This window comes from Equus caballus, chromosome 12 (assembly GCF_041296265.1).
Source record: "Equus caballus isolate H_3958 breed thoroughbred chromosome 12, TB-T2T, whole genome shotgun sequence".
In the NCBI taxonomy this organism is placed as follows: domain Eukaryota; kingdom Metazoa; phylum Chordata; class Mammalia; order Perissodactyla; family Equidae; genus Equus; species Equus caballus.
The window spans coordinates 45,167,662-45,190,384 of NC_091695.1; the positions used below are offsets into that span (position 1 = coordinate 45,167,662).

Sequence of the window (22,723 nt, forward strand, 5' to 3'; positions counted from 1 at the left end):
GCTGGGGACTATTGTTTTATGTTTATTCCTGACGCATCCCCACCTAACAGGTACTCAATAAATGGTGAATAATGAATGAAACCTACCCTGCTCCGTCCTTGAACGAAGGCCCCTGGACACTCCATGACTGGGAACTCTGCACTTTCCTGGGAGCCGTCCCACCGCTAGAAGCTCCGTCAGTTTCTGCATCCGCCCTGCTTCCCTGCACCTCTCGCCCATGGTCTCTGCCCAGCCCTCGACCCCACAGGACACAGACATGCTCCCTCCTCTCCACGGACCGTCGTTCAGAGTCTCAGGGCTGTGACTGCCTCTTCTCATCCCAATTCCTTCACTCACTCCTCAAGGCCCCACCTGCTCACTATTTTGGTCACCTTCTCTGTACTCGAGACACCTCCTCTGTGTTTCTCTCTTAAACAGCTGGAGTCTGGGATGGAACACCGCCTTCGAGAGGCGGTTTCACGTCAGCAGAACAGAGTGAGTCCTATTGCTTTTGTAAAAACTTCCCTGCTACTTAAACTCAAGTTTTATTATGGAAAATGTCAATCATACAAAAGCGAAGAGAAGAGAATAGTGAGTCCTGAGCCCTCAAAGTTCTGTCTCTGGATTCAACAGTTACCAACCCGCGACCAGTCTTGTTCGATTTCCACTGCCTCTGGCTCAACTCTGCCGTTATTTTAAAGCAAATCATATACTGTTTCATCAGTAAAGATGCCAGTATACTTCTATGACAGGTAAGTATTTGTTCAAAAACACCCAACATAACGACGACACTATCATATTACCTAAAACAGGGAAAATTCTTTAACATCATCAAATACACATCTAACCCAATTTAAAACCATATATAAGCACTCATGCACACAAACACACACTCGGACTGTTTTTAGGCAGATGGTTACATTTTTGGCATAAAGGTTATGTTTTTGATGAACATAACCCTTTTCGGGCCTCATAACAACTCAGGGCCTAAAAGACAGCTGTTGGTTTTTGCCGAATGGGTTAAGTTTAGGCGAGGACATTCACCACCATTTTCCAGATGACGACAATGAGGCTTAGAAAGTGGCTCGAAGCCTGGGGGCAATGGTAAGGCACAGGTTTTGGAGCCGGACCGAGTTGTTTGAATCACTCCTGTCGCACTTCCCTGCTGGGTGACTCTGGCAAGTTAGTCAACCTCTCTGAGCCTCTGTTTGCTTCCCCGGTAACACAGAGCATATTCAAAAGTTGAAGAGCTATCGTCCGTATTTAAGCTACTAACCTAAAGGAACCAGGATTTGAACCCAGGTGCCCCCGACTCCAAAGCCCGTGCTGTATTCAGCGCATCAACAAGGGCGATCAGCCCCGAAGGCAACAGGCCGGACACAGACACACCCGTGGCTCTCACCTGCTCCGGGCCCCGGCGGTCTGCGGATGCTGCGGCTGCACGCGGACACCACACGCCCGAAGGTGACCGGCAGGGCCCAGGCCGCCACGGCCGCCGCCATCTTCCCGCAGCCTCGGCCGGAAGCGGAAGCGGCGCGAACCTGGTGCGTCGACGCACCGCGCCCGGCGGCGAACAGCGCCCGCGCAGCGGCGGGACCTCGGCGGCTCCGGGCCGGGCCAGGCGGCGGCCATGGCAGCGGCGGCCGTGGAGAGCTTCGTGGCCAGGCAGCTGGACCTGCTGGAGCTTGAGAGGGACGCGGAGGTGGAGGAGCGCAGGTACGGCGGCGGCCGGGCCCCAGCCCCGTCGCGCTCGGCCCCGGGCGGGCCTCCGAGGGTTCGGCCCCAGCAGCCGCCTCGGGGATGGACATCGCGTCCGCTCCCGGCAGCCCGCTCCGGTTTGGACCCTGGGAGCCCCTTCTTTCCTCTCCCAGAGTGCCCCCTGCACGTTCGCGCGGGCCCGCCTGTCTGCCCGGTCGCGTCCCCGCGGGCCTCCAGCTTCGTCCCGGCCCGTCCATTCTGGTCCCGGCCCGTCCACTCTGGTCCACTCTCGTCCCGGTCCGTCCACTCTGGTCCACTCTCGTCCTGGCCCGTCCACTCTTGTCCACGCTTGTCCAGGCCGGTCCACTCTGGTCCACTCTCGTCCACCCTTCTCCTGGCCCGTCCCTCTCGTCCTGGCTCATCCACTCTCCTCCACCCTTGTCCACTCTCTTCTACTCTGGTCCTGGCTCATCCACTCTCGTCCCAGCCCGTCCACGCTCGTCCACCCTCCTCCTGGCCTGTCCACTCTGGTCCACTCTTGTTGTCCCTGTGCATGTTCACACCCATCCCCCAGAGGCCCGAGGGAAGGGGCGATCTGTGTGGTTACCCGGAGCCCGAGTCCAAGCAGGGGGGTGGATAGAAGCGTGGGCAGTGCCCTTGCAGCGTGACCTGTGCAAGCGCAGGTACGAACAGCGCCGTGGACAGACAGAGGGACGGCGGCTCACCCTGGGGTGGGGGGGCGGCTAAAAGAGGTGGCTTCAGGGAGGAGGAGGCACTGCAGGAAAATAGGAGTTAGGTGGCTGCAGAGGAGCATTCCTGGCAAAGGCGCTGGGAGGGCGGGCAGCCTGCCTGTGAGGAAGGAGCCAGCCAGAGCCCCGCTTGTTTCGGTCCTTACTGGAATCTGGGTTCCTTTGTTTATGGCTGTGCAACTTTGCAGGTTACGTCTCTGAGCCTTAGTTACTGCAGCGGTGAAATAGGTCATTCCCACCCCACAGGACTGCTGTGAGAATGAAGTGATCTCTGTGAATCAAGTGCTCAGCGTGGCACCCATGCAGAGTCAGCACCCACGAAAAGACACACAGGGCTCAGTTTGAGAAATGCCTTGCCAAGGAGCTCGTGTGCTGTCCTGTGTGCAGAGGGGGTCCCCAGCACAGTTAAATCGGGTGAGGGAGGCGAACAGATGGGCATTTTGGCAGGATCACTTGGGCGCTGCTGCCCGTGACTGGATGGGAGAGCCCCGAGGCCAGGCAGGTGGGAGGCTCGATAGTCTGGAGGATCAGTGATGGGGGCCTGGACCGAGGCTGTGGCAGCGAGGATGAGAGGCAGAGGCGGAGTCACGAGGGTGAAAATGGGGGGCCTGCGAGGCCTTCGTGACGCGTGGAACTGGGATGTGGGGAGAGAGTCGAGAAGACCTTAGGTTCTGTCTCAGGACCTGGGAGAAGGGCCGTGGCATGACTGCACCAGAGGATGTGGGAGGGGCAGGTTCGAGAGGGGCAGGTTGGGAGTTTCGTTGGGTCATAGTGAGTGCCCAGGCACAGATCTCTGTCTGCTTTTCTCTCCCTTTTCCATACCTCCTGCATGAAGCTTTCAATATCGTGTCTTCCAGGTCCTGGCAGGAAAACATCTCTCTGAAGGAACTCCAGAGCCGAGGCGTCTGTCTGCTGAAGCTGCAGGTGTCCAGCCAGCGCACCGGGCTGTACGGACGGCTGTTGGTCACCTTTGAGCCCCGGAGATGTGTGTCTTCGGCCGTGCTGCCCAGTAACAGCTTTACTTCCGGTCTGTGCATGTTTGACGTACATTGACTATTGCTGGCCTGCAGCCTGTGTCTTTTACTCTCGCGAGGACTGGGTTGCGCGTGATCAGTTGGAGGAGAAAGCGTTGCCATGATGAATGCTTAATTAGAAGTCCAGCAGTTACGTGGCTCTTCGTAGCCCAGATGGGCACTGTCCTGAGTGGCAGTTGTGTGGCTGGTGATGGCTACACGTGTAAGGCACGCACCAGACTTGGAAGATTTAGCACAAAAGAAGTTAAAATCCTTCAAGAGTAATTTTTTTGAATACTGACCCCATGTTGAAGTGATAGTGTTTTTCATATATTGGGTTGAGTAATGAGATATGTTATTATTAAAATCAGTTTAGCTGTTTCTTTTACATTTGTTAACTTGGCTCCTGGAAAGCTGAAGGTTACACATGACTGTCATTATTTTTCTCCTGGGCGGCCCTGGTCCCCATCATTCAGGGTGCAGCAGGCGTAGTTCTGTATCCCACACCCTTCTCGTCCAGGCACACTTCAGCTAAGCTTGCGGCCGCCCTGCTGGAAAGGAGGGGCATTTACAGGCAGCTTCTTGACCACATGCCAGGGATGCTTGTGCGGACCTCAGACTGGAAACCTGGAGAGAGCCCCGCTGACTTTCCCTACATGTGTCTCTGTGCCTCGTCTTGGTGGGGCAGTTTGTTGGTTTCCTGGATGCTTGTCCCGCAGTGGTTGGAACACTGGCTGGGTTTGGAGACAGATGGGAGGAGAGCGATGAGGGGAGCCGCTGGTCCGAGTCCTCCCCGAGCGGAGTTTGAGGTCTCACGCTTCCTTGTAAGTGACCGTTCTCTGGAGCCTGGGCTAAGGGGTCACCGCACTGCCTCTCGGCCTCGCCGTCGGGATTCAGTGAGCAGGACTGATTGTGCAGGGGCTTGTAAACTCTGGAAACCAAAGGTGACAATCTGCATTCAGTTAGTAGCGTTGTGGAGTGAGTGACCTCAGAGATCGAGGAGTGACAGGCAGTCGGAGAAAGTGGCCTTTAATGGAAAAGTATCGAGCTGGAAATTCCGTGTGCTTCTGCTGCTGTTCCTGCGATTTAGGTGGAGCTGTTACTTTTCATCTTCCGAGGGGCCGTTCGAAAGCTCAGTAGCTCACAGACGTAAATTCCGAGATGTGAGGTCCTCTTCAGGGCGCCCACGGAGAGGGCACAGTGCGGTGGGGTCCCCGTGGCGGTCTCGGCACACGGGTCCAGACCTCTGCCCCAGCGGCGTGGCCGCAGCCTGCTCTTTGTCTTTAAAAGTCGGGGAGAGGGCAGAGGAAAGAGTCAGGTGCAGGAGAAGTCATCTCCTGGGGCTGAGTCTGCGCCTGGCTGCGGCGTGGCGCGTGCTTTCCCACACAGACTGAAGGGGCTGCTGATGTGGGGGAGCCCTGGTTTTGTCTCAGTGGATTCTTGTTGGGTCCGAATATCTGTGTTCCAGGTGACGAAACCCAGGCCAGCCTGGCTTGGGCAGGAAGGGTTGCGTTGGTCGCGATAGCGGCAGGCTGGCTTCGCGGCTGGGAGGACTCAGCTTCTCTCCCTTTCTTGGCTTTGCCCTCTCTTGGGTTGGCTTCCTTCTCAGGTGCCATGTGGTGGCAGTGCTAGCCCCTGTGTCCTCTCAGGTTTCTGGTCAGCTGCAAAGAGGGAGGGTTTCTTTCCCACATGCCCACGCAAGGGTGTCTCTTCTCTCAGGGGCTCTCCCTGAGCCAGTCACTGGGGGGCTGGGACACCCTGATTGGCTCCAGCGTGGGTTGCCTGCTCTGTCCCTTGCGTTGGGGGAAACCCCTCAGACTCACCTGGTGGCCGGGTAAATCACCGCACAGCATCACCGAGTGGGGAGCACTGTGCCGAGTGGGCAGCACACACTCCCTGGCCCTCCTCTGTCGACATTCCTTTCCTCCTGGAACATTGTCCTTGAGATGTGCCCGTGGCCCCCACCTCAGGGCCCACCCTGCTTACGGGTCCCCACAGAGGCCTGGCTCCTCCCACCGGCCCTGTGCTTTGTCTTCCCCGGAGCCCTCCACGCGGACGTCTGACGGACGGCAGTGTTTGTTCCTCTGTCCCCAGTGGGAGGGCAGGGCCTGGGTTTTATTCCTCCTCGGGCCGGCGCCTAGACCAGTGCCTGGCCGAGGAGGCACGTAACCGCTGCGCAGACTCTGCTGATTGTCTCAAGCTGTTCATTGAGCTCAGTGATCTCAAGTCAGTTTTCGTTAGATGTGTGTTAAGAAAATTTTGTTTTACTGCTACTGATTTCGTTTCTAAAGAAAGTAACAGATCTGATATTTGAAGTATGCTAGACCTCGTATGTGGAATAATTCACATTTAACTTTGTCCAGGATTGTATGTAACCGAGCCTCTGTTTCCGCAGGTGATATAGTGGGTCTGTATGATGCTGCTAATGAAGGCAGTCAGTTGGCCACTGGGATCCTGACCCGCATCACCCAGAAATCGGTCTCGGTGGCCTTTGACGAATCCCATGATTGCCAGCTGAGCTTGGACCGAGAGAGTTCCTACAGACTTTTAAAACTTGCCAATGACGTCACGTATAAGCGACAGAAGAAGTAAGCATGGGCCTGGGAACCACGTGGGATGCTTTCCTCAAGAGCAGCTCCCTCCTGCCGGCTGCTCTTCCCCCGCTGGGCAGAGAGCGGCCGCATTTTCTGGGTGGTTCGCCATTTTCTGGGTGGTTCGCGTGCCCCTCGCGTGAGGTGGGAGCAGGGCTCGGGCGCTGAGTTAGCTACTGGTTGTCAGCGAGCTGCTGACTCTCTTCTCCCTCGGCAGAGCTCTGATTACCCTCAGGAAGTACCATTCTGGCCCAGCATCCTCGCTCATAGAGGTCCTCTTCGGCGCGTCAGCCCCCAGTCCCGCCAGCGAAATAGGTAAGAACCTTTGGTTTTTCTTTTCTGATTGAAATCACTACAGAAAGTCTCGGGAACAGCGTGACCTCGGGCCATTTCAGCAAGAGTTTGAGAATGTACTATGAGAAGAAACCCACCTTCTTATCTCTGTGTCAGTTTCTTAGAATGAACTGGACTCTTTTCTGTACTCAGATGTCAAAGGAGTGGCTCATTCATTGACTTTTTGGTAACATTGTTTCTAATGTCTAAATATTTTACTTTGAAACGTAGGGATATTTCTCGTAGCCCAGTGCTCTGTGAAAATAGAGGCTAGCTGATCATACTTTATGCTCCATAGCTTTTTTCAGGGATTGAAAATTCTCAATTCTAAATGCATTTGATTATTTTCTCAGCATCCTTCAAACTGAAGATGGCTTATTTCTGATTATAAGAGTGATATGTGTTAATTATAGAGAATTTGGAAATAAAGAGGCATACAAACACGGGAAACAAATCAGTGAAAAACCTCCCATTTAGAGTCAGCCTCACTGCTATTTGTGGGCATTCTTCTAGTTTTTTCCACTTCCATGCAGAACAGTATGTCTGTTTTACGTATGTACATGTACGTGTATGCACACGCATGCTCTTTTAACTTATGGTAGTCTGTGCACTTTGTCCTATCCTTCTTGAGTGTTCTGGAAGAACCTCATTTTTGAGAAGCATTTATTATCTCCTCAAGCGGCTGCCTATAATTTAACGATCCTCTGGATATTGCACTTGGCCAGTTTTTCCAGCATCCTTCAGTCACTTCTAACCCAAGGATATCCCGCAACCATAGTCATACCCGTGCTGGCACACCCAGTCTTGTGTTGGCTTTAAACCCGGGGCGACTTTGTAGGACTTTTTCAAGTTCTAAAAGCACTCACATTTCAATGATATTTTATTTCTGCCAAATGTTAATATTGAGAGGCTGCTATGTGCTGGAAACTGAGTTAGACATTTATTTCTTATGTTTGAAGGAACACGATATATCTTGATCGTGGTGGGAAAGAGGGCCACGGTATGGAGCAGGGCAGCGCGCACTGGGACTTCGGTCCAACGGCCTGTGACGGCTTCCTAGTCTGTCTGGGTCGTCCAGGCTGGATGGTGCCCTGTGCCAGAGAGACGGGCGCGCTCCTGTGTCGGGCGTCTCTGGGGAGCAGGCGCCCTGTGGCAGGTGCTGTGGGCACAGAGCTGGACACAGCAGCACCTGCTCTCCGGAAGCCCAGGGCCTACGGAGCAGATAGTATTGGTCATGAAAGATGCAGAATAGAAACGCAATCCTGGAATTTGCTCGTAGTTCTTTTTATTATTTGTTTTTGTCATTTTACGGGCAGTTTAAAAGGGACAATATGGTAGAAACAGATGTGTTCCAGGAAACATTTATTTCAGAAAAGTCTGTTATTTTGGAGCATGAGTTGGCAGACTTTGTCCATAAAGGGGCAGGTTGTAAATGTTGTAGCTTGGCGGGCCAGAGCCGGAGACCGTGCAGGCGAGCGGGCGTGGCCACGCTCCAGTGAAACCCGACTCACGGAGCAGGCGCGGGCTGGGTTTGGCCTGTGGTCCACAGTCGCCCATCCCCGTTCTAGGAGAACCCTCTGGAAACAAAGCAGATCGATTTTGCATAGACGGTGCCTCCTGGGCAGGGCCGGCTTTCTCCTTGTGTCCTCCGTGTGCTCTGCGTGGCTGGAGCTCAGGGGCCGAGCGGGGAGCCTGACGCTGCCGCCTCTCCTGCAGGCCCGCTGACGTTCTGCAACGCCTCCCTGGACGCCTCCCAGAAGGAAGCTGTTAAGTTTGCACTGTCCCAGAAGGAACTGGCCGTCATCCACGGGCCTCCTGGCACTGGGAAGACCACCACGGTAGTTGAAGTCATCCTCCAAGTTGTGAAGCAGGGCTTGAAGGTGGGCAGCAGACACCGTGTCCCGGCAGCACCCAGCGGCTCCGGTGTGCCGTGCTCGTGGGCGCCCGTGGGGTCCCAGCCTGGGGTCTGGGAACATTCCTGGCTATTCGCTGACCGGGCACTGGCTTCAGCCCTTTCTGGTTTTCGGCAGCTGCATGCATTGTTGTGTCCATGCCCAGGCACTCGGTCTAAGTTGTTGAGAAAGGCCCTGCGAGCCCTCTGTGGCTGAGGTCTTTGTTGTCACCAGGTCCCAGTCCAGGTGGTCCCCTCAGTGCACTCGTGGGCCCACGCTCTGGGTTCAGGCCCATGCCGGGTGTGCAGGGGGCGTGCCATGGACTGAGGCCGCCTGTGTCCCTCAGAGGTGTGGCTGGTTGGGAGAGACGGATGGCTTATGGGCAGTCAGGTGGTCTGGTTAATTGAGACGACACACGGGTGCAGTGCGCAGGTCACTGGTTTTTCCAACACGTGGACTCTAATGTGCGTTAGTGTTCACGTACGTTTTTAATGGTTGGGAAAGGCTCTTTCATCCTCATCTGCATCAACACGAGTCATCATGGATTCTGAGAACAAGAAAGCTTTTAAAAAAATCTTTCTGGTTTCTAAATGTTGAATAATGGTGAGAATTGGAATAATAACGGTCAACACTTGTAGGTTGACGTTTACTGGGTGCTTTTTATAAACCGGGCACCCTTCTAAGTGCTTTCCACATATGCGCTCCTTTAATCCCCACAGAGACCCTGGGCGCCATGGTCGGTCAGTGGCCCCAGTTTACAGAGGAAGCTGCGAAGCAGGGTCACGTGCTCCAGTCGTTCACTGGTGAGCGGCAGGGCTGGGATTTCAGCCCGGCCACACGGTCCCTCCAGAGCCTCTGGGCAGAACCACTGCTCCTGGGAGCTGCAGGGAATCTGTCACTCGGTTGCAAAACCATGGCTAATGCCTTCCTACAAAGGGATGTCTTGACACAGACATTTGAAAACTGGATCACAAGATGACCTATGGGCAGGCAGCAGAGTTGGTGGTTTAATTGGGTGCCTTCTGTCTCGCTACACGGTGAGACCGGACGCGCCTGTGTGCACGCTCGGGCGCAGGTGCGCCTTTGGCCACCCCAGTGTGGGTCGGGGCGATGCCAGGACGTGGGGAGGCCCAGCCGCCTGTTGCGGGTGACGACCCTCCTCCCTGCCTCCTCTGCCGGCTGCCACCTGCGTCTGTAGTGGGGCTGCGGTTCTGGAGCCAGACTGGGCCCATTCAGAAAGAGTTTCCTTGTCCCACTTGGTCGGATGGTAGAATGGTTTGATTGGTGATAATGGGTGTCCCAGCCTCAGTTATTCAGGGCACACTTTAATCTTCGAGTCCTTTTCCTTCCAGTTGCAAGTCACTTACTGTTTCTGGTGCTTTGGAGACTAAAGGTTCTTCAGACCTGGCGCTAGGCACCCAGATGTCGTGTCAGTGCACAGTGCTGTGTCCCCTTTAGGCGTCTTTGCTCGTCCTTGTAGCTGTGTGTTTACCCTTTAACACTCCCACTTGTACACACTCCACCCGCCTGTCTGTACCTGTAAGGCTTTCTGTTTATTCTAGCATAAACTTAAGTGGTTTCATTAAAAAGGAAGTCACCAAGCCTGAGTGGCTCTCTGCTTCCCCAGGTGCTGTGCTGTGCGCCCTCCAACATCGCAGTGGACAATCTGGTGGAGCGTCTGGCTCAGTGCAAGCAGAGGATCCTGCGCCTCGGGCACCCTGCCCGACTTCTGGAATCCATTCAGCAGCATTCCCTCGACGCGGTTTTAGCGCGGAGTGACAACGCACAGATTGTCGCAGATATCAGAAAGGACATCGACCAGGTCTTTGTATGTGTCTCTCAGCCAGTGTGCACTTAGTGTGTGGTGTTCTGATCTGCGGCCTTTTCAAGGAGTGGATTTTATCTGTCTGTATTCTTCTTGCCTTTCTCTGGCCTCCATCGACTCATCTGATCATTTCAAGCCTTGTGTCTGCCCCTTTCTGATAGAGACCTCTACTCAGGGTTTCATAGGGACTCAGCTGTCTTCAGGGTAGTTCCATGAGAAGCTGAGGGATGGTCTTAAAAAAAACATTTCTCTTAAGTATTCCTCATGGCTGGTCATGTTGTCTGGGTAATAGTGGCAACCAAAAAAAACCTGAAAATAAAAATTCAGAAAATATGCACCCTCCCCAATTTTTTGGTCCATTTTGCCTTATCCTTGTGAAAGAGAGCGTGGTCAGTGACAGGTCAATTTGAGATGGCATTTTCTCTGGCAATCCAGTACTTCCGAGCTCTTTGGTTCTCTAGTTTCCATGTCCGCCCGAATTTCCTGAACTGCCTGTCCTGCCCTGTGTTTGCCCACCATCGGCTGGTCTCCCGGCCTCAGGTCGGCACTCCTCGGTGTCCTGGGCCCTCAGGGCGGTGCTGTGGGTCAGCCTGTCCCGTGGGCCCGAGGAGTAGTGGGATAGCGCGCAGGGTGCCGTATTGGGAATAGCGGGGTGGGAACAGGGCAAACGCAGTTAAAGCTGTCCAGGAATGTGCAGCGACGTTGTTTGCTCCATCCCACATGTGGGGGATTTCATTTCCTCGCTCCTGTTTAAGTCAGTCAGGACTTCCTTCTCTGTGAGTTAGGCACGATAAAACCCCTCGTGTCACTCCTGCCAAACCCCCATCCTCCAAAGCAGAAATCAGGGATAAGGAAGGGGTTACGTGTCTTCCGGTGTTAGAGTCAGTTGAGGTTCAGGTGAGCCTTTTATGGCTGAAGCAGTCTTGTTCCCTCCTGACGAGTGTGGAGCGGGAGGTGCAGCTCAGCCTGTCCTGTGTGAGCGCCTCGCACCCCAACCCTGGGCGAGCAGGGGCTTTTTCTTCCCTGAGAGCACGTCCATGACTCTGGGCAGGGCAGGGCTGGGGGCCACTTTTTGGTCTCGTCTGCATTCAGAGTAAAACGCCATCTGCCTCGAGGCCCTGGACTTTCCTTTTCCGCCTCTCCCTGTGCAGGCGACACCGGCTCTGAGGCCCGTCGGGCTGTCAGGCGCCTAGTCACCTGTGTGTGTGTCCTCTTTCAAGAAAGAGTTTTGACTTTTAGTGTCTTTTAAAGAACTTACTGAAGTGGACCAACTGATTATAAATAAAAGCACCTCATCAATGAAAAAGAGCTAAATAAGTACAAAGTCACGTCCGAATAATTCTATTTTCTTTGCTTTCCTTTGTAGGTGAAAAACAAAAAAATCCAGGAGAAGCAAGAGAAAAGTAATTTTCGCAGTGAAATCAAGCTGCTAAGAAAAGAACTCAAGGAACGGGAGGAGGCGGCCATGCTGGAAAGCCTCACGTCGGCGGACGTGGTCCTTGCGACAAACACGGGTGAGGAGGGGCGTCCTCCAGCCCTCCGGCCTCAGCGGGAGCGGGCGGGGTGGTCTCTTCCTCAGGGTCCTGGAGGGGTCTGGGTAGCATCGTCCTTAGTGTTGGGGGATTCACCCATGAAGCTTCTGGACCCGGAGTTTGCTTCGTAGAGAGGTTTTTAACTGCAGATCCAGCTTCTTTCATCGATGTAGGGATGGTCAGGTTCTCTCTGCCCGAGGGAGCTTGTATTTTCCAAGGACTTTGTCCACTTAATCCGAGTTGTTGAATTTATAGGTGTAAAGTTGCTTATGATAGTCCCTGATTATCTTTTTAGTATCTCCAGCATCTGTAATGGTGTCTCCTCTTTCATTCCTGATGTTGGTCGTTTGTATCCTGTTTTTTTCCTGATCTTCTGGCTAGAGGTTTATTAATTTTATTGATCTTCTTAAAGAACCATCTTTTGGTTTCCCTGGTTTTCTCTAGTTTTTGTGTTTTCTGTTTCATCAATTTCTGCATCGATCCTTATTAATTCCCTTTCTCTGCTCACTGGATTTAGTTCGCTCTTCTGTTTCTCCTTTCTTAAGGTGGAAGCTGAGGTCGTTGATTTCCGTTTATTTGAGACCTGTCTTTTTTTCTGATATGGGCATTTGTTGCTATAAACGTCCCCTAGTACCGCTCGCGTGCTGTCCCACAGAGTCTGATGTGCTGTGTTTCGTTTTCATCCCTTGTAAAATGCTAATTTCCCTTCAATTTCTTTTTTGACCCGTGGTTGTTTAGAAGGGTGTTATTTTCTTTCCAAATAGTTGTGGATTTTCCAGATACCTTCCTGTCATTGATTTCTAACATGGTTCTGTGTGGTCGGAGGACGTGGGGCGTAAGACTTGGATCGTTTCCCTGAGGCTCGTTTTATGGTCCAGAATACGGTCTGTGTGAATGTTCTGTGGACCCTTGAAAAGAGTGTGTTTTCTGGTTTTGTTGGAATATTTCATCGATTTCTTGATAGTTGATGGTTGTGTTCGAGTCTTCTCTATCCTTGCTGATTTCCTGTCTGCTGGTCCTATCGCCTGTTGAGAGAGGGGCCTTGAAATCTCTCTTGTGCATTTGTCTGTCTCCTTGAAGTTCTGTCAGTTTTTGCCTCATCTCTTTTTTTTTTTTTTTTAAAGATTTTATTTTTTCCTTTTTCTCCCCAAAGCCCCCTGGTACATAGTTGTGTATTCTTCGTTGTGGGTTCTTCTAGTTGTGGCACGTGGGACGCTGCCTCAGTGTGGTCTGACGAGCAGTGCCATGTCCGCGCCCAGGATTCGAACCAACGAAACACTGGGCCGCCTGCAGCGGAGCGCGCGAACTTAACCACTCGGCCACGGGGCCAGCCCCTTTGCCTCATCTCTTTTGAAGCTCTTTTATTAGGAGCATAAATGTCAGGTTACGTTCTCTTGATTCGTTAATCAGTTTATCATTATGAAATAAGCATTTTTATCACTGGTAATGTTCTTTCTTTGAAATCTCCTGTGGTGTGAAAACCATCAGTTGCTGGCGATGGGGTTAGCTGCTTCCCGGCACAGCCGCTCGTTGTTCACAGCCGGCATGCGACAGCCTACAGCAGGAGGGGCCGTAATCCTACGTAATGTTGTCAGACGTGACATCCGTCACCTTTGCCATATTCTGTTGGTTAGAAGCAAGGCGCAGGTCTGGGCCGCACAAGTGGGGGGATCGCACAAGGCGTGCACAGCAGGGGGCCAGGACGTGGGGCACAGAGGAAGAGTCCAGGCTCTGATTGGCTTTATCATTAGCGTTCTGTCCACTTGTGTTCTAGATCAGATAGGACAGAAGAAGAGTCAAACACCAGATCCCTCCGTGCTCTCTGCTCTCTGTTTCCTCCTGTGGGTTTGAGTTCCTGTCTGGAGTCCTTTCATTTCAGCCCAGGGGATGCCCGTCAGTATTTCTTGAAGGGCAGGTCTGTGCGCGAGTCCTCTTTGCTTCTCTGTATCTGGGTGTATCTTTTTTCTCCTTCCTTCCTGAACGATAGCTTTGTTGCATGTAGAATTCCTGGTTGACAGTCTTTCTCTTGGTTTTAAGACTCTGTCACCCCCTGCCTTCTGACCTCCTAAGTTTCTGATGAGAAAGTGGGCGTTAACCGTATCCAGGATTCCCTGGTACGTGACCAATGGCTGCTTTCTTCGTTTTCTGGCAGCTTGATTACGATGTGTCTCCACGGGGCTCTTTGAGTAAACCACTTTGAGTGTGCTGGCTTTCTTAGACGTGTGGATTGATGTTTTCCTCAAATTTGGGAAGTTTTCAGCCATTATGTTTTCAAATATTCTTTCTGCACCTTTCTCTCCTTTCCTTCCAGGACTCCTGTGGTATGGATATTGATGCGCTTGATGGTGTCCCATGGGTCTTTGCAGTCTTTCATTTGCCTTCATTCTTTTTTCTTTCTGTTCCTCACACTGAATAATTCTTCAAGTTCACTAATTCTTCTGCCTATTCAGATCTGCTGTTCAGCCCTTCCAGTGAATTTTGGTTATCATACTTTTTTTTCCCCCAAAGATTGGCACCTGAGCTAACAACTGTTGCCAATCTTTTTTTTTTTCCCTGCTTTTTCTCCCCAAATTCCCCCAGTACCTAGTTGTATATTTTAATTGTGGGTCCTTCTAGTTGTGGCATGTGGGATGCCACCTCCGTGGCCTGAGGAACGGTGTCATGTCTGTGCCCAGGATCCAAACCAGTGAAACCCTGGGCTGCTGAAGCAGAGCATGCGAACTTAACCACTCGGCCACGGGACCGACCCCTATTATACTTTTCAGCTGCAGAATTTCTATTTCTTTTTTTTATAATTTCTGTCCGTTTATTGATAGTTCCTAGTTGGTGAGACATCATTCTCATACATTCCTTTATTTCTTTAGATATGGTTTCCTTCAGCTCTTTGAACATTTTGTTTTGCTGTTGGGTGGTTTTGCTTTTTTTTTTTTTTTGAAGAAGGTTAGCCCTGAGCTACCATCTCCACCAATTCTCCTCTTTTTGCTGAGGAAGACTGGCCCTGAGCTAACATCCGTGCCCATCTTCCTCTACTTTATATGTGGGACAGCATGGCTTGACAAGCAGTATGTAGGTCCATGCCTGGGATCCGAACTGGCGAACCCCGGGCTGCTGAAGCAGAACGTGCACACTTAACTGCTGCGCCACCAGGCTGGAAATAGCTGATGTTTAGTAAGACCGACGTCTGTGCTTTCTCAGGGACAGGTTCTGGTGACTGCTCTTTCCTCGTGTGTGGGCCACACTGTGTCTCCTTGCCCGTCTTGAATTTTCCCTGGAAGCCTGAACATTTGCAATAACATCCCGTGGCCCCTCTAGACGTCAGGTTCTCTTCCCTCCCCAGGGTTGGTTGTCGCTGCTCTGTTGTTGTTTGTTTGCTTAGTGACTTTTCTGAGCTGATTCTGCAGAGTCTGTGTTTTTCGCCCAGGGTGGCCACTGAAGCCTCTGCTCATTAGCTTAGCGGTTGGTCATGATTAAATCGATTCATTGAACTCCTGGCACCAGGAAGTCTCCTGTCTTTGCCGAGGGGCTCCGAGTGTGTAGGGGCGCACTTTGAGTGCCCAGCCAGGCAGTCTGCAGCACAGCCTTCACTTCCTGCTCGTGCAGAGCCTCGAGGTGAGCCAGAGGCACGCACCTGGGGCCTCCTCGGGTCATTCCTGGGTGTGCACACACCCCTACACGCACGTGGCCTTCTGGCTTCGCAGGAATGTGTCAGAGCTTTTCAAAGACCCTGTGGACCTCTCTTTGCCTCGCTTTTCGTTTGAAGCTCTTGGTCCTCCTGTCGTTGGCTCCACCTGTTGCCCATGGCCCCCGAGAGCTCTGATGTTCAACACTTGCCTCTGATGGTTTCAGCAGACACCCCCGGAGACACGGCTGTTTGCACGGGGCGAGCTCCAGGTCAGGTCAGATGCTGACGGCAGTGTGAGGAGATCTTACTAGGGACCCACAGATGGGTCTGGTGGTGACAGTTCTCTTGGATGGGGCTTTGAAGGAGCCCTGTTCCCCGGTGGCTGTCAGGCTGCTGGTTTTCACCGTGCTTGCAGGCTGTTGGCTTCAAGTCTGCCATGGAACTGGGGAGCAGTGCCTGCTCCATAGGAACGCCATAAAGCTTGCTGCTCTTGCCCAGACTTAGCTATTTTTTGAATAAATGCTCCTGGATGGCTGCAAGCCTTTGGTTAATTTCTAGAGTTCTGAAAAAGCTGCTCCTGACAATTTTGCCAGTGTTCTCGGTGCTTTAGTCGGGGAGGGAACTTTCTCAGGTCCTTACTCAGCCGTCTCTGCTGACATCCTCTCCGACTGACTTTAAATGCAGCGCTTTCTGTAAATCACAAAGCAGCTGGCCCCCAACCCCCACCGCAAGGTCGGCGTGTGGCCTTTAGGTCCCTGCTGGTTGGCTTGGGGAGCTGGAAGGAGTCTGCTGGCTTCCCTTTGCTCCGTGAAGTTGCTCACATAGTCTAAACTCGCCTCTCAGTTCTCCAAACCGCGGTCCTGAGTCTCACTGTGCTGGGGACGCTTTCCGCCCGTGTCCTGAGGGTCAAGCTGGGGAGGTTCAAGTTCTCTATCTTAGTCATCAAATAACGTATGTGGGGGTGTGCATCTCTGTATATCTCAGCATAATTAACCAGGGCAGAAAAGGGCAAGAGCTAGCATTTACAGCATGTGTTAAAACCTGCCTTCTTGTGGCAGGCACTTTATGTATATTATTAAATACACGTATTTATTTTTATACGCATCCTTTTGCGATTTCTGTATACTACTTGGCATGCACGTGGTATATTAGTTTTTAGATATCGCGACCATCGAAGAGATGCAGCCCTTGTCCACATTTGTGGATGAGGTGCAGGGGTTGGGTGGCTTGCCCGGGCCCCGCCGCAGTTCGCGAGAGCTGGCGTGGGGCTCAGGTCCTGCTCACGCTTGGACTTGGTCCGCTGTACCACTCTGCGTTCCAGGAAGGAGGAGCTGGTATGGTGGTTTATGTTGTCACGTACACGGAGTTTTTTTCTCCTGGTGAATTCTCAGCAGTTGGTTGTTCTGTGTGTTCAAGAAGAACTTAGAGGAGAATTAATTAAATTCTAAATTCAGAAAATGATACGGAAGTAATATTTAGAAATAAGACAGCCTTCCAGGATTTGGGGTCCCGGCCCCAAAGGGGTGATTGATTTTGCTGATTGAAACGTCGGAGTGGCCCGTGGCTAGGGACACACCGCTGCCCTCTTAGACACAGGTGGGCTGGAACCATGAGCTTTTTAATGTCCTTCCCAAGTGTTTATTCCAAGACTCAAGGTTATCACACACAGTCTTTAATGCAAGACTGGGTTATGAAACAGCTGGCTTGTGTGTCTCTTCCGGTGTGCTTGCTGCTGTTAGGACACGCCAGTGCCTCCTGGAAGGGCTCACGGTTCTGGTTCCCGGCAGGTGCTTCTCCCGACGGCCCTCTGAAGTTGCTGCCCGACGGCTACTTCGACGTGGTGGTCATCGATGAGTGTGCCCAGGCCCTCGAAGCCAGCTGCTGGATCCCCCTGCTGAAGGCCAGGAAGTGCGTCCTGGCTGGAGATCACAAACAGCTGCCCCCCACCATCGTCTCTCACAAGTAAGAGCGTCTGCGGGAGGGCCTTCTCCGCCCCCGCCCGCCACCCCTCTGGTCCATCCCTCAAAGTCCAGCCCAGAGGCGCCGGGCTCACCGGGAGGTCCTGGGTCTGCCCTCCTCTGCACGTTTCCTGATGGCACTTCTACCCCGTCGTGTTGCACTGAGTCGTTTAGACGTCTGCTCTGTCAGGCCGTGCGCTCCTTGAGGTCAGGGGTCGGATGGAGTTCATCTTTATGAGGTCAGGGGTCAGATGGCGATCATCTTTGTAGCCTCAGCACCTGGTACGGTCTCGGTCCGCGCTTGCCGAGTGGAGCGTCCCGCAGTGAGTCAGGGAGCCAGGCAGGTTGATGCGCACGTTGCCGTGAGAGCCGCTGCGAGGGCTGTGCTCACCTCGGGGTCGACAAGCTCACCGCCCAGCACGGCTTCTCTGAGCCTGGGACGTGAGGAGGGACTCAGTAAATACGATCCTGCCCGCTGCAGAGACGCGGTGTCCCTAGTGTGACCGAGCACAGCGCCCTCCTGGGTGGGGCACGTGCCGCTGCCGCCTGGCCCCTCTCCTCGCCTCCTTTCCCACCACTCCCCCTCCCTCCCTGCTCTGGCCACGCTGGCCTCCTCTGTGCGTGAGGGCCCCCCGTCTGGACCACTCCTTCCCGGATATCTGGAGGTCACGCCCTCCCTTCACGTAGTTGTCTCTCAGCTGGACTCTCCGCGTGGTCTCCCGTGACCGCCCCGTCGCAGGGACATCCCCGTCACCTGCGGTCCATTAGTCAGCTTACTTCGTTTTCCTTAGCTCTCGTCACTCCCTGTGGTGGCACATGTGGACTTGTTCGTTCATCCTCCCAGCTAGAATGTGGGTCACATGAGGCCTGGGGACAGAGCCTAGCATGTGGGTATCTGTGAACAAACTGGCCTTTTACAAGGCAGTTCCAGAGTCCGTGTCCAGAAGGAAGGAAACCCGTGAAGACTCCCGAGTCACTTGAAGATCGCTTTCTTCTTCCTGGTGCTGGTTGACACAGTTCTCTGCTGCCGTGTGCGTGGAAGTCATGATCGGCCTTGGAACTCTCGTTGTTTTCTGAGTCGAGATGTGCAAGCGAGTGTGTCAGGTGCAGCCTCCCAGGGAGCTGGGGGCGGTTCGGTCAGGGGCCCGCAGAGAACGAGGCTATCCGACATGGTGCTTCAAGTGAGGCCTTGGGAGGGGGACGTTTGGGGTGGAGTAAAGGCGGCAGTGTGTTCTGAAGGCTTGTCGTGGGGGAGAAGTGCTTCTGGAGGGGGAGCTGGCGAGTGGATGGCTGTGAGGTGCTGAGGGCAGAGCCTGGCACGGAGGAATGCTCAGTGAACGTCAGCCTCTGTCCCCGCGGCGATGGACTCTCACGGCTGGAGTGCAGAATTTTTTTTTTTTTTTTTTTAAAGATTTTATTTTTTCCTTTTTCTCCCCAAAGCCCCCCAGTACATAGTTGTATATTTCTCGTTGTGAGTTCTTCTAGTTGTGGCACGTGGGACGCTGCCTCAGTGTGGTCTGACGAGCAGTGCCATGTCCGCGCCCAGGACTTGAACCAACGAAACACTGGGACGCCTGCAGCAGAGAGTGCGAACCTAACCACTCGGCCACGGGGCCAGCCCCTGGAGTGCGGAATTTTAAGAATGTCTCTGTTAGTTGCTGCTGCTGCTGTAACAGCTTACCGCAGACTTAAACAGCACAGATTTATTATCTCGTACGGTTCTGGAAGTCGGACCCAAAATGGCCTCAGTGGGTTCCGTGCAGGCGTTGGCTGCGTCCCTTCCGGAGGCTCCAGGGAAGGATGCGTGCCTTTGTCTTTTTGCTTCTGGAGGTGCCCGCATTCCTTAACCTGTGGCCCCTTCCTCCGTCTTCAAAGCTAGCAGCATAACATCTTCAGTTGTCTCTCCTGTCCCCTCGTCTTCTCCCACTTTGACCCTCCTGCCTCCCTGTTCTAAGGACCTCGTGATGACATTGGACCCACCTGGATCATCCAGGATCGTCTCGCATCTCGACCCTTAATTTCATCACGTCTGCAGAGTCCGTCTTGTCACATAGGGTCACATGTTCTCAGGTCCCAGGGTTAGGACGTGGGCGTCTTTGAGGGGCCACTCTTCAGCTGCCCACACACTTAGCTTAGGTCAGAGCAGGGGCTTTGTTAGGTCCTGAGCTTTGAGGACCGCTTTCCTCCCTGGGCCCTGGTTTCAAGCTGGACTCAGGGACTCAGGCCCTCCTTCCGGTTCCTTCCTCTCGGGTGCAGGGCTGCGCTGGCCGGGCTGTCGCTCAGCCTGATGGAGCGCCTGGACCAGGAGTATGGCGCCAGGGTGGTGCGGACGCTGACCGTGCAGTACCGCATGCACCAGGCCATCATGCAATGGGCCTCGGAGGCCCTGTACGCCGGGCAGCTCACGGCGCACCCTTCCGTGGCTGGGCACCTCCTGCGGTGAGTGACTCAGTTACACCCCCGCCTGGCGTCCCCTGTCTCATCCTCCTTGCCTGACAGAGCCCCCCGTGTCACCTGAGTTGTGTTCCGTAAAGATTTTAGGGTAAAAGTTGGCTCTGGGCCTGGTGTTCTGGGAAGGAGTGTGGCCTTGCCCTGGAGGGCTGGGTTTGGGCCCCTCTGAGTCTCTGACGTTCCTCATGCTCATTGTGTTCCCCGTGGGGCAGTTCCCCATTTTTCTGGGGGAGGGGCCCGCGCTGCAGGGAGTGAGGGGGAGGCGAGGTCTGGTCTGAGGGCCTCAGCACTCCTTCCTGCCGGCCTCACTGTTCCGTCTCCTCCCTCGAGCAGGGACCTCCCGGGCGTGGCTGCCACGGAGGAGACGGGCGTCCCCCTGCTGCTGGTGGACACGGCTGGCTGCGGGCTATTTGAGCTGGAAGAGGAGGATGAGCAGTCTAAGGGGAACCCTGGTGAGCCTGCTTGGGAAGGGCCGGCCTGTAGCTTAAACACACCTGAGCTCCTCTCCAAGCACGGAAGTCCCTCCAGACTGCCCGCTTCAGAGACGAGCTGAGCAAAGGCGGGGGGGCACGCGGCACTGACGGGCTGTGGGAGGTTTGAGCCACAAGCTCCAGAAGGTTGAGCACCATCGCTTTCTTCCCCAGGGAAGACGTAGGCCTGGGCGGGGTTTCTAGTCTTGTTCTGAGCAGGCTGGCCCAGCGCTGCCTGGCGGAGCCCGGGGGCGAGATCGTTGCTCAGCTGGTGGTAGCAGACTGCTGGGTTCCATCCACTCCCAGGGCTGCCAGGTGAATGGAGGAACCAGCCGTGCTTGGACTAAAAGATGCTCGCTGTTTCTGGAAACGCAGGTGCAACTGGGGCTCCTGATTCTTTGCTAAATCTGGCAACCGTCCGACTCAGGTTATCAGCTCCCAGGACACTACCACAGGCACAATGTAAAATCAGCTCGCTGTGAGAGACAGGAGCGCTTAAAGACAAGCATTGGTGGTAGGTGTCAGCTCAGTGTCCCTGTACTGAGAACCTGTTTACGCCCCTCCAGGTGAAGTGCGCCTCGTTGCTCTGCACGTCCAGGCTCTGGTGGATGCTGGTGTCTGCGCGAGTGACATTGCCGTCATCACGCCGTACAACCTCCAGGTGTGAGAGGGCCCCCTCGCGCCTCTCTGTGTATATCGGTGGGACTCAACCACCCCAAAGTGGCTGGAGAAAAAGGGTAGTTTATCGGCTCTTGTGACAGAAAGCACCAGGGTGGGATTGACCGCGTCGTGGCTGGATCCAGGGCTGAGGTGGTATTAGCGAGAGCCTCTGTGTGTCCGTCTGTCTGTCTCACTCGCTGTGCCACACCCCGCCCGTCGTGACCTCTCGGCCTGGTTCCCTGTGTTGGCTTCATCTGCAGCCCAGTTGTCCTGACACGGGCCGTCCCGGGGGAGCAGCCTATCCTCCTGCGGCATTTCCCAGAGTCTCAGCTTTGAATCATCTTGGTCTGGCTCAGGCGGTCCCCATCCCTGAGCCAGTCGCTGTGGTGGGGAGCTGGGGCCCTCACCCATCTCTGGGCTGGGGCAGGCGTGGCTTCATGGGCTCCGGGAGGACTGAGCATGGGAGCGGCGGTTTCCTTAGGGAAATCAGAGGTGCCACTGTCCCTGGAGAGGCGTAGATGGCGGGCTAGCAGAAGCGACAGGCGTCTGCTCCCTCCTTTTCAGTTTCTCTCACATTTTCTCTCTCCGTGCCTGTGCGCTTAGGAAGCAAAGCCCATCTCCTTTGGTGGGAAGACGCACCTGCTTCGAAGTGTTGTGAGCATGGCGCCTCCCGGGTGTACAGGCCTCACATGGGTGTCTGGGGTGGGAGCTGTCCTGGACCAAGAGGAGTGACAGAAGATCAGCGCGGGGGCTTGGGGGTTGCATTTGCCATGTTGACGTGTTGTGTTGTCTGTTCGTTTGCACCCCTGGGAGCAGGGCGGCTTGGAAACTGTCGCTCCGGGACTTTCCCACGGTCCTGGCGGTTCCGCGGCCCCAGGCCCTCTGCCGAGCTGAAGGGCAGAGCGTCAGAGCCGCCTGACCTGGGCTGTGACGCGGCCGCGCCTCGCTTCTTCCAGGTGGACCTGCTCAGACAGAGCCTCGCTCACAGGCACCCCGAGCTTGAGATCAAGTCTGTCGATGGCTTCCAGGGCCGGGAGAAGGAGGCCGTGATCCTGTCCTTCGTCAGGTCCAATAGGAAAGGTGCGGACACTCGTCAGAGCCCAAGGGGAAGCGCAGAAGCAAGCTGTTTATTCAGAGGGCACGCCGGGTTTCTGCCAGGGGCTGTGCCGGGGGCTGGGAGCGTTGCGTGGAGTAGTCTCTCCTCTACCAGCTCACCGTCAGGCAAGGGCACTAACTTGAAGGCTGGCCCGAGTGCAGTGTGACGAGAGCGCTAATGGGAACCTGCTCAGGGCCAGCAGCACCTGGGGTGGGAGGAAATGGTCCTGGGGAGGGGACATCTGAGCCAAGGGTCACAGGATGAGCTGGTGTCAGCCTGGGGAGGCGGTGGGGAAAGGTGTTCCAGGCAGAGGCAACAGAGTGTGGCGGCTCAGAGGCACGAGTGTGCGGTGGGAGTGGTGGGCTGGGCGTGCAGGCTGGCCAGCCGCCCTGCCGAGGAGGCGGAGCCCCCCAAAGCCAGAGGTGGTCTTGCGTCTTCCAGGTGAGTGTAGCTTCAGGCTGTGGTTTTGGTGCTGCTGGGGGTGTGGATGTCTCATTTAGTAAGAAAGTCGAACCCAGAGTGGTTTCCAGTCCACGGGCTTTGTAAAGCATTTTCAGGGCAAGGTTGAAAACAGATGAGAGAGGAGGGAAAAGCTGCAGTGGGGAGACGATACTGGAACGTGTGCGTTCCCTTGCGCATCGACTGCAGCTGTGTCTTCTGCGCCATCTCCTAGGTCTAGGCTTAGGGAGGAGGCGTTTGTCCTTCTTGGAAATGAGCAACAGTCAAATAGCTGCCAAAATCACATCAGGTGCCATGGCGCCAGGCTTGATAGGCTGTGGTAAGCCACCAGCATGACCTGTGTCATGGCGGTGCCTTCGTGCGGCGGATTAGGCAGCGGCTTGGGGGTGGATCAT

At 54.4% G+C, this 22,723-nt stretch overlaps 1 protein-coding gene across 5 annotated transcripts in view; it reads left to right on the forward strand.

Moving 5' to 3' along the window:
- The first annotated feature begins 1,511 nt into the window (after positions 1 to 1,511).
- IGHMBP2 (immunoglobulin mu DNA binding protein 2) overlaps positions 1,512 to 22,723 on the forward strand; it is a 28,363-nt gene continuing 7,151 nt past the window's right edge. For 3 of the 5 annotated variants that reach the window (XR_011424150.1, XR_011424149.1, XR_011424148.1), the window contains exons 1-12: positions 1,516 to 1,695; positions 3,284 to 3,453; positions 5,835 to 6,027; positions 6,248 to 6,345; positions 8,080 to 8,243; positions 9,883 to 10,083; positions 11,447 to 11,594; positions 17,022 to 17,196; positions 19,449 to 19,631; positions 19,977 to 20,095; positions 20,680 to 20,774; positions 21,730 to 21,853. Coding sequence is in view for 2 of the 5 variants with exons in the window: in XM_023654611.2 (XP_023510379.1) it covers positions 1,610 to 1,695; positions 3,284 to 3,453; positions 5,835 to 6,027; positions 6,248 to 6,345; positions 8,080 to 8,243; positions 9,883 to 10,083; positions 11,447 to 11,594; positions 17,022 to 17,196; positions 19,449 to 19,631; positions 19,977 to 20,095; positions 20,680 to 20,774; positions 21,730 to 21,853 (1,756 nt within the window). In the remaining 3 variants the exon portion in view is untranslated. Of the gene's footprint in view, positions 1,696 to 3,283; positions 3,454 to 5,834; positions 6,028 to 6,247; positions 6,346 to 8,079; positions 8,244 to 9,882; positions 10,084 to 11,446; positions 11,595 to 17,021; positions 17,197 to 19,448; positions 19,632 to 19,976; positions 20,096 to 20,679; positions 20,775 to 21,729; positions 21,854 to 22,723 lie in introns of all 5 variants that reach the window. The other 2 variants (XM_023654611.2, XM_023654612.2) reach the window with 2 other exon arrangements.